Source organism: Brassica napus, unplaced genomic scaffold (assembly GCF_020379485.1).
Source record: "Brassica napus cultivar Da-Ae unplaced genomic scaffold, Da-Ae ScsIHWf_168;HRSCAF=305, whole genome shotgun sequence".
NCBI lineage: Eukaryota > Viridiplantae > Streptophyta > Magnoliopsida > Brassicales > Brassicaceae > Brassica > Brassica napus.
Window position 1 is genome coordinate 97,215 of NW_026015107.1, and position 9,776 is coordinate 106,990.

At 35.9% G+C, this 9,776-nt stretch overlaps 3 protein-coding genes across 5 annotated transcripts; 1 reads left to right on the forward strand and 2 right to left on the reverse strand.

Annotated features, from left to right (window-relative positions):
- The first annotated feature begins 181 nt into the window (after window positions 1–181).
- Window positions 182–3,573, forward strand: LOC125598290 (protein CHUP1, chloroplastic-like). The gene is made up of 2 exons (XM_048772489.1): window positions 182–1,169; window positions 3,040–3,573. Exons 1-2 carry the CDS (start codon window positions 426–428, stop codon window positions 3,508–3,510), a joined length of 1,215 nt encoding a protein of 404 aa, XP_048628446.1. The 5' UTR covers window positions 182–425; the 3' UTR covers window positions 3,511–3,573.
- An 11-nt stretch (window positions 3,574–3,584) lies between these two features.
- On the reverse strand, window positions 3,585–6,242 carry LOC125598289 (aspartic proteinase 36). 2 transcript variants are annotated; one of them, XM_048772487.1, is made up of 11 exons: window positions 5,813–6,242; window positions 5,714–5,728; window positions 5,510–5,639; window positions 5,174–5,424; window positions 4,877–5,104; window positions 4,636–4,798; window positions 4,481–4,554; window positions 4,315–4,411; window positions 4,172–4,235; window positions 4,016–4,087; window positions 3,585–3,933 (listed from the first exon to the last, which is right to left on the reverse strand). In XM_048772487.1, exons 1-11 carry the CDS (start codon window positions 6,076–6,078, stop codon window positions 3,779–3,781), a joined length of 1,515 nt encoding a protein of 504 aa, XP_048628444.1. In that variant the 5' UTR covers window positions 6,079–6,242; the 3' UTR covers window positions 3,585–3,778. The 2 variants fall into 2 exon arrangements, with proteins under 2 accessions (XP_048628444.1, XP_048628445.1); XM_048772488.1 differs by lacking the exon at window positions 5,714–5,728.
- Window positions 6,243–7,214: 972 nt separating this feature from the next.
- Window positions 7,215–9,253, reverse strand: LOC106451100 (vacuolar protein-sorting-associated protein 37 homolog 2). Of its 2 annotated transcripts, XM_013892961.3 has the most exons (7): window positions 9,043–9,252; window positions 8,418–8,606; window positions 8,134–8,221; window positions 8,004–8,043; window positions 7,877–7,923; window positions 7,673–7,793; window positions 7,215–7,592 (listed from the first exon to the last, which is right to left on the reverse strand). In XM_013892961.3, exons 1-7 carry the CDS (start codon window positions 9,054–9,056, stop codon window positions 7,429–7,431), a joined length of 663 nt encoding a protein of 220 aa, XP_013748415.2. In that variant the 5' UTR covers window positions 9,057–9,252; the 3' UTR covers window positions 7,215–7,428. The 2 variants fall into 2 exon arrangements, with proteins under 2 accessions (XP_013748415.2, XP_048628447.1); XM_048772490.1 differs by having other exon boundaries at window positions 8,004–8,221; window positions 9,043–9,253.
- Between the last annotated feature and the right edge of the window lie 523 nt (window positions 9,254–9,776).

A 9,776-nucleotide genomic window follows, 5' to 3' on the forward strand; every position in this document is an offset into this window, starting at 1 on the left:
AAACAAACGGGCCCATAACTGTATTACATGCAGATCTAGGTAGGTTCCTACGTGCGAGGGAGTAGAAACGTGCGTCTTGTAAGTGGAGAATCCGATGCCCAAGCGAGTAAAGCAAGCAATGGTCAAAAAGCAACCAATCTCAATTACTTAAAGAAAACCAATGAAAAGGACACAAAAGGCACACCCCAAAGGAAACGAATAATCTTACAAGACATGTCTCCTCCACAACCAAAAGTATATGTAGTAAAGTTAATAATAAAAGAAAGACCGTTTCTCATATAAAAACCATTATGATCTGATCAAAGCCTTACAAGATCCATCAATCAATTCTCTACTCTGAGCTTCGATCATATAATCAAAAGAATTAAGGAAACAATAATATTAGTGAGAAAGAAAGCTTTTGGAGTTTAAACGTATAATAACAGATGATGGATGGCTCAGGTCCAAGAGAAGGAGGAGGAGGAGTTATGAAGCCTGTGATTCTGAAAGTTGGTGTTGCTCTTGTGTTATCAGCAACTGGTTTGATCTTGGCCAGGTTCGTGTCTCGAAAAGAAGATAACGAGGTAACTTCTTCCGCAAGAAATCAAGAGTCTACTTCATCATCTAGCGGAAGAAACGATGGAGAACAAGAAGAGGAGACTGAGATCCCAGGTGATCATCAACAGCAGGAGATTCTAGGGTTAAGATCCAGACTCGAGGAGCTTCAGAGGAAGGAATACGAGATGGAGCTACGTTTCGAACGTTATTGTAACATGAAGGAACAAGAAGTGATGCTTATGGAGCATAAAACCATGTTGAGCCTTGAGAAAGCTCAGTTAGATTTCTACCGTAGAGAACTCTCGGCGATGGAGGAAGAACACAAGAGGGGCCAAGATTTGGTGATTGTGTTTCTCAAACTGGTGGGAGAGATCCAAGAGCTGAGATCAGAGAATTGGTTTCTTGAGAAGCAAGCAAAGAAGCTTAGGAGAGGAGGGAAGCATTTATACCGTCTTGTAAACGAGAAGAACAGGAGAAGCATTGCCGTGGAGAAAGAGCTATTGAAGTGTATTGATGAATTAGAGATGAAGAACAGCGTTGTGAAGGAGCTTGAAGGTGAAGTGAAAAATCTAAAAGCTAGGATTGATGTGTTGCAAGAGGAGAAGAAAGAAGTGTCCATGAAGTCATCAGAGGTAAGTATTGATTTTGAAAAGCGTGGATCAGGCGCTTTATAGAATATTACTAGATGATAACCCGCGCTCTGCGCGGAATGATTTTTTAAAAATATGTTGTATTTAAATATTATAAATAGTATACTTTGCTATGAATAACTTTTTTTTTACATTTGAATCTTAGGAGTGGACACTCGGGTACCATTTGGTTCGGTTCGATTTGGCTCGGTTCGGTTTGTTCTGATCTTTGCGAGTTCGATTTAATTCGAATCTTTGCGGGTTTGGTTTGAGTTTGTATTATGATAACTACTTTAACTTTAAAAACAAAATAAAATTCATATATACTTTAAATATCTCAAAATCTAAAAATAAAAATAATATATAACATATAAATTTGAATAATGTATGCCAAAATACTTAAACTTAAAATATAATTTGGTTTACCTTAAATATTTGGATATGAAATAAATAGATATTTTAAGTAATTTTGGTATTTTGAGTATCCTTTAACTATTTTAAACATGTACTTTTAACTATTTATATATATTTTTAAGTACTTTGGACAACTTAAAAATATCTTATATATTTTGTATATTCTTTAAATATTAAATTTAAAAATAATTAATATATTTAAGTATATAAATATGGTTCGAATATATTCGGATACCCGAAATATTTTGTTTCGGATCCGATTCCATTATGGTTCTCTAGATACCAAAATTTTGAACCCGTTCGGATATCTAACCAATTTTGATTAAAGTTCATTACTACCTTTCGGATTATATTTGGTACGATTTTTTGGATTCAGATTTTTTGCCCAAACCTATATTTTTTATTGTAACAAAATTTTAAACGAAATTGATGATGATTCGTATTGATTTTGGGTATGGAATCATTTTTAGGCCAAAATACATTCTTCTATGTACGTGGCCCATCTAGTTAAGGAAAACAATGGACTGAACTAAAGAAAACATTACCATTTCAGATTTTTAATTGATACTTTCAAATTATTCATTTTCGGTATTGTGACGAAGAGAAAGGGGGTAAAGGTTACGAAAGCAAATTTGTTATGCAATCTATATTCTCGCTAGGTGATTTCAATAGTTTCTAAATAAATCTTTGTTGTATCGACCGAGATTTAGTAATTTATAGACGTTTTAAAAAATTCAAAATATAACATATAAGAAAAAAATCTAATTTTTTTATTATATGGTTAATGTGATTGTTTAATTTATTTTAAAAATATAAACTTTCAAATATGAGAGAATCTCGTAATAAATAAATTGTATTAAGTTGTTATATTATAAATCAACTTAGAGCAAAGTTTAATCTATAGTAAAAGAGGTCCAAGTGAGAGTTATTGAATTGATAATATAATTGTAAATATACAATCGGTATAGTTTAATAGAGTAGATAGAACATAATTCAATAGAACATAATTAGTTTGGTTGTTATAATATAATAGATTGTTGGTTTAATTTAAGTTATCTTGTTTTAATTTTATTGTATAATTAATTGTAACTAACAGGATATGGTCCATAAATTATGTAACACACTAACAAACTTGAAACAGTCCAAAATTTAAATGACAACTTCAATGGTAGATAAATTTAGGACTCTATTTTAATAGAGTAGATTGTTTGGGAGGAAGAACATACCAATTTTTTTGAATGTTTATGCTGATTCTTTTTAAAAGATTGGTTCAAAAAATCATTTTGTTTAGATCCGATTTTTTGAACGTTTAGGCCGATTCTTTTTAAAAGATTGATTTGAGAAAATAATTTTGTTCATATCCGATTTACTGACTAAATAGGCGTCTAACCGCCGCCTAAACCGACTACTAGAGCACTATCCAAATCTAACGATTGGCTTTTTTCTTGCTTTTGTGAAGATGGTGAGTGAAGAAGATTATAGAAGGGTGTTAGAAGAGTATGAGGATTTGAAGAAGGATGTTGCTAATGGAGTGAAGGAAGTGATTAACCTGCGATGGAGCAATGCTTGTTTGAGGCACAAGGTGATGAGAAATGAAACCAATCATGAGGAAGTAGCATTTTCTCCCAATAGAAACTTGCAAGAGTACTTGGAAATGGAGGAACAAGCAGAGGCTCTTGCATTGACAGTAGTAGCTGATCATGAGCATCATGAAGAGAATAACCATCATGATGATGATGATCATCATGAGCATCATACCGAAACTTCGAGGAGGAAGAGGCTGATGAAGAAGCTAAAGAGATGGGTTGAAGGAAATGAGAAGGGAAGATCAACAAAGCTAGAGGAAAGATGTTTTGGAAGGCACTCTTTGAAGGTGGAGCCTGAGGATGAACAGACGTTTCACTCCAGAAGATCTTGTTCTAGTGTGTAAATGAAACAGTTTCTTGCTTAACAAGAATAGCTTTCAGTGTCATGAAAATTGATTTATGCAATGTATCCAAGAACTGAAATAAAAAGCCTATATATTAAATATGAAAATAAAACAAACCAAGGTTTTACAGAAGTAAGACTTCTAAAGGCCACAAGTAGAGCTATCTACAATTAAAAAGACATCTACTTAACTACAGCAGAGAAGATGTGCGAATGGCCAAAAGAATCAGCATGACCTACTCTAAAACAAAACATGAAACTCTATAGATTTAAGTCAAGGAGAAGAAAGTACAAAGAAGAAGAGCCAGTAAGATGCTAGAGAACAACTTCAAAACCATGTCCTTTCTTGAGATCATCAAGCATGGTTGCCCTGAGTTTACTATATCCTTTCCTGAAGTTACCGATACATTCACAGACATCGAACCTGTTCAAACAAATCAAGTTTATGAAGTTTAGATGACTATTCTTGGCTAAATGATATGACTGTGACAAAGATTTTTACTTACAATCATAGTTTGCCCATCCAATCCGTTGCCGAGCAAGATCATACACAAACACTTTATCTTTAAGGACAAGATCTACAAAAACAAAACAGGATTTATATGTAAACGCACTGTTGGGAAACAAGCCAATCATCAATAACTTAAAGCTCAATGCCTGACCTCCTAAAATGTTTTGTTCTTCAAGAGCTTGGGAAAATCCAATGCACCACATCGACGAACCATCCTGATAGATAGAAGAGACTAAGTTAATAGATTACATATAAAAGCAGAAAGGTTTCAGTGCTACTAGTAGAAGAGCTTACATAGAAACCATAATGAAATAAGTAGTCTTGAGGTCTCAACATCATTGATGCACCACCAGCAAAATTGAGACTAACCGGAGGAAACATGTCATTAATGCTGCAACAACACACACCAAAACCATGAGAACTCTCTCTTAGCTTTGAAGTTACAGAGAAGAATGCATACCTAGTGGAGACCAAATAGCACTGCTCTCCATTAGACATGATCGGTGTTACCAACTGCGACACGCTATTTGATATCTGGAGATAACACAAGTACAACAACCATCATTGATTTGAAAGAAAGATTCTCATAATCACCAGATAAGTCACAAAACTTACAGCACTGAGAAAGGGATCATAAGCCTCTTTCACCAGATACGTCAAAGTGGTTCCCGTGTCAACAATAGTACCACGTGTGTTCGAAGTCTCAAACGCCACCGCATCGATAGGCAGCATCTCTCCATTCACGCTAATGCTCAGGAGATTTAAGTTATAGTGAGGCCTGTAGATGAAAACACACATTCTTATCAGCTTCTGACAGCATAATACAATGAAACTAAATGGGTTAGTGAGAGCTTACTGTGATGGGACGAGAGGACTATAAACCATCCCTGGGACCAAAATCTCGCCGAGGACAAAGACACCACCTCCACTACCATCCCCTTTCAAGCAATGAGAAAACACAGGAGGCGTGATTCCTCGTGAAGACAGCTGAGAGACAACAGATAACTTCCCCTTGCCAAAACCAAAGATCCCATCCACTGCCTTGTCTGACTTCGTCAAGTCTCCAGACTGGTATGTACTACATCTGTTTGAGAAACAAAGCTTAACACTCTGATTCAAACACTTTGATAAGAAAAGAAAAAAGATCCCTCACCCGAAGACAATGGGAGCAGATGAGTTAGCAACCAAAGACTCTCCCAAAACAGCGTCAAAATGGAACGTATCAGTCATGTAGTAACCAGAAGTCCCACTTCCATCACCATAACGAAACGAGTAACCACACTGGTTACTATTCTCGGAGCACTGCGCAGCTGTTGTCTGAAAAGCCGAAGAACAAACCGGATCCGAACAAGTGAGGGAGGAGGCAGTCAAGGAGCCAGGAGCGTCAAAGAAATGAAGCTCAATCTGAAAATCAAAATCAAAGACAAAAGATAAAGCCATTTGATCCCATTCCCACACAAGAAAGTGTAAAACTAACTAACTAACTTACTCCAAGTCCACTAGAGCGAGGACAGTTAGAGCAAGAGCCACAAGTAACCCACAAGATGTCGCTTCCAGTATCAATCTGAACGTTGAACTCTGTCGGAGGAGAACCCAGTTTCACCTTTGTGAAATAAAGCCTAACCAATAAAACATTATTATATATATCACATTTAATAGAGAGAGAGAGAGTGCATAATGTTTTGACATTTACATAGTCGTCTTGGAGCTGCAACACACAAAAGAAAACGATTCTTCTTTTAAATCAAATCAAAGTGGACTGCTTTCTAAAAAAGGAAAGTCCTTTGATTACCCGACGAGGAAAGGATCGGAGGAGCCTTGGACTGGGAAGTTCACGACGCCGCCGATTGAGCTCTGGCGACCGCCTTTGCTTAGTAAGATTCGCGCGTGGCGGACACTGTCGCGGGCTCTGAGGTCGCTGAGCTCAACTGGCTCGTCTAAGGGGAAAGCCCTTTGTAAAGGGAGAATCTTGAGAGGTGAGGCGAAGGTAGTGATCGCCGCCGCGAAGGCCACCGCAACTGCTAACAACATCGGTGTTAAGGAGTGAAAGATAGGCATTCAAGTAGCTCGTTGGGGTTCTGGTTGTGTTCTCGATACGAGACAAAAGTTACTAATCGCGACAACTTTGCTCGATTCTTCGCATCGAGAGTCGTAGGGAGAGACAAGAAAACAAGAAAGAACTGTCAGAGAGAGAGAGAGAGAGAGAGAAAAAGAATGTAAGAGAGAGAGAGAGAGAGAGAGAGAGAGAGGTTCTTAAAAATGTTTTAGCGGAGATTGATGAGGGACTTAAAGTGCAATATATATAAAATTCGAAATTATCGGTTTAGTTTCGGTTTGGTTTGGTTTTGGTTTAATTTTGAATCTTGTTTAACTATTTTATAAATTAACGATTGGTAGATGGTTCCATACATAAGTAACATAATAACTAAATAACTTTCGAATTTCATTCATCTTCTTTCTCTTTTACATAATTTTATTATCAGTCTTCAGAAATTTAGAAGAAAGTGATTAGAGCAATATAGAAACCGGGAAACAAGTTTAAATTAACGGATGTTGGTAAAAGAGCATGTGATTCGGACCAACTGAGATTCTTTGTCTCTTCTTCTTTCTTTTATAACAAGATAAAAACTTTCTTATACGCCAATCTTGGACAATCTTTTGACCATGAGGAAGTATAAAGATTGTTCCCAAAACAAGTACAAGTAAAAAGACATTTGATCTGAGCAAGTGTTAGGTACTTAGGTTCACTGAGTCTTACTAAATTAGTCATAAGAAGCTTCTACACGACATGGTCCATTAGTAATGAACCATTTTCCTTTCGTTAGATGGTTTAATATTCTATTTTAAACCATGTTTCTGAACAATCGTTTGTGTAACAAATTGCAGCAATGAATAAACAAATAAGAGTAAATGATAGTAATTCACAACAACATAAAATGAATATAGTTAAAACTTAAATATTAAAAATTGACTTGCAGGTGAGTCTCGCGTCTTTAGTCTTTGATTCAAAATGGCACGTCAACGAGAACCATACTGGTCAACTGTGGTGTTAAGACAAAATTGGACACATGCCACGCCAAAATGCATTTGCTCTTCTTCCTTTCTTTGTAACGTAAACTTTAGTAATATACTGAAAAGAATTACTGTATGGTCGTATATTGCAAGCTCTTGTAAGTTTCATAATACATATAATCTTCACTGTTTCACACCCATGTATATAACGAAAAGATTCAAACATTACAAGGTTCAGATTCAGAGATCATAATAGCAATGATTCTGTAATCCAATACTATTGTTTTTTCAGATAAGTCTCAGTAGTGAGCTATCTTTAAATGTGTTTCTTTTTTTTACTTTACACAACGGCTTAAGGAAACAAACCAAAAGCTCTTTAAATGTGTTTCAAGTTCTTCAACCCATGGATGAAGTTTTTGCAGCGAGATGGATTAAAGCGCGACGATGATACATGCTTCTTAGCTTCTTGTATTTCTGCACAAACGCTGCTGTATCAATCTCCTTCTCCATATACTTCTGTTGCAGCTCCTCTGATTCTTCATCTCCCTTCTTCATTGCATCTACCATGAACCATTGTGTTTAGAAAGCAATGTGCATCATTTTGTTAGACATATTGAGTGAAGACCTATGTTTTTTTTACCTTGAAGTCTATGAAGAAGAGAACCAGGAGAGTAGAATCTGAGGATCTCGTCTCTTTGATTCTCAAGCTCATTGAGCTTCTCTTGTGCAGTTGCAAGCTCACTTGTACGGATTATTCTACACTGTTATATATACAAACAATTTCACAGATGGTGAGAAGAAGTTTTATAAATACTCAAAACAAAAGTATGAATGATATACCCACTTGGTTTCTGAGCTCCACTATCTGTGGCTCCTTCTCCAAGTTTTCTCCTGTTATATATCAGCATATAAGTTTTAGGTTTCTTTAAGCATTTTTAGGCTGTTAAAATAAAAGTTTTACGAGAACTCACTAGCTAGATGTAATGTCTCTTTGCGTAGCTCTTCTCTGATCTGGTGAACATTAAGAAGAAAAATAGATGTAAACAGTGACGATTCTACAGTTCTTAAGACAGAATGATGATGATGGTTTGAGAGACTTACGTTGTTTTGAATAGAGACCTGGTCAAGCGAGTTCAAGAACTGTTGGTACGCATTCTTGTCAGTCAGAAGCTTCCCGAGCTCATCCACACTAGAGTCCAAATTTTAAAGAAGACAAGATATGAGTGGTAAAGAGAAAGATCAAGTCCAGAAATCGATTCCTTTCATATACGTAATATCACAGAGAGCTTCAGAAACAAAACTATCAGAACAAGTAATAATCTATGGTTTGGTCTGAAATGATCCCAAGTATATAAAAAAAGTAACCAGAAAGAGTAGCTACTAACCTTTTGTCTTTCAAAAGAGCAATAATGCCGGCAGCTTCACCTGGCGAAACATGTGATGGGATCTGCCCTCCTGATGACTGAGGCCTGGATGAGCTAGGAGAGGTGACAAGAGACGGAGAATACCAAGGTTGCTGTGGAGATGGTTCCGAAGAAGAAGGGCGAGACTCCCCAAGTTGCTCCTTTGATCCCCTGCGTGGGTTTATCACAACAAAAACATCCTCAAACACTATCTTAAAAGTGTTCACTAACAGCATCTTATGGATATATACAAACATTGCAGAAACTAAACACGAAATGAGGTTCTTTTTTAAAACATTACAACCAATACTTGTCTTATCAGAAACACATCAAATCAATGAGAATATATATATTCTATTTCATTATGTTAAGGTCTCAAATCTACTAAGGAAGATTGTGTATATATATACAAAAATTGATAAACAAAGTCAGTGACTTTAGGGAATCCAAAGTAAGCAGAGATCAACACTAATCGCTATTAGCAGCAGTAAGTAACTACACCATCAAAAGCAAAGCTCTTTAACCACCAAGAGACATGCCCAGAAGCAGATACATCCCAAATCATGAAAAATAACAAAATCAGATCATGGAGTTTGTTGATTTTTACCAGAAATTGAACATGGTGGTGATTCCTCGATCACACCAAAGGTTTCTCGATTTCGAAAGATCGCAATCAGATGATCCCGATCGCTGATACAAGAAACAAAATCGATTCGATCAGATGAAGGATCGAGGCGGAATCGTATTCTTTTTTGTTTTTGCCTCTATGAGGAATAATACTTCTTCTCTTTCGTTTCTCGTTTTGTTTCATGCTTCTTACTTATTAAGGCCTCTTTATTAATTGACAAATATATGGGCCTTTATTATTGGGCCGTTAGTTATTTTCTGCCAAGTTCTTTTTGATGGTCATTAGTATTAACATGCAAATGAATAGGTTAAACCATGAATTTGAGATTTTTTTTTGAACTGTGTTGTATTTGTTCTTTGTGATAATCTCATAACACTGAAACAGGTGTGCTACCAAATGATGAGGTTCAAAAGAGCATCCATGCGCATAAACTCGCACCAAATCATTAACAAGAAAACTTAAGTACCAAAACTGGTTATTTACTAATAGTATTTGCACCAAGTAAATGAATACAACAAGAAGAGTATCAATTTTTTTAAATTATACAGATGTGATCTTAATTAAGCAATGGCTTAATGATTTGTGCCACAAACGCAATTTCTTTTATTTATGTAGATTGGTGAAACTCTTTTAAAAATCATCAATCATCTAGATATGAAAAGAGGGAGATTATTAAACACATGCAAATCCACTAAATATACGAATATGGTCTT

What these genes read in the sequence shown, in the direction of transcription:
- LOC125598290 (XM_048772489.1), top strand. Translation starts at nt 426, where the DNA reads ATGATGGATGGCTCAGGTCCAAGAGAAGGAGGAGGAGGAGTTATGAAG. An exon ending in TGTCCATGAAGTCATCAGAG is followed by an intron (nt 1,170 to 3,039) that starts GTAAGTATTGAT and finishes GCTTTTGTGAAG; the next exon opens with ATGGTGAGTGAAGAAGATTA.
- LOC125598289 (XM_048772487.1), bottom strand. Translation starts at nt 6,078, where the DNA reads ATGCCTATCTTTCACTCCTTAACACCGATGTTGTTAGCAGTTGCGGTG. An exon ending in AGAACAAAACATTTTAGGAG is followed by an intron (nt 4,088 to 4,171) that starts GTCAGGCATTGA and finishes TTGTTTTTGTAG; the next exon opens with ATCTTGTCCTTAAAGATAAA. An exon ending in TGGATGGGCAAACTATGATT is followed by an intron (nt 3,934 to 4,015) that starts GTAAGTAAAAAT and finishes TTGTTTGAACAG; the next exon opens with GTTCGATGTCTGTGAATGTA.
- LOC106451100 (XM_048772490.1), bottom strand. An exon ending in AGAGACATTACATCTAGCTA is followed by an intron (nt 7,924 to 8,003) that starts GTGAGTTCTCGT and finishes GATATATAACAG; the next exon opens with GAGAAAACTTGGAGAAGGAG. An exon ending in TAGTGGAGCTCAGAAACCAA is followed by an intron (nt 7,794 to 7,876) that starts GTGGGTATATCA and finishes TATATATAACAG; the next exon opens with TGTAGAATAATCCGTACAAG.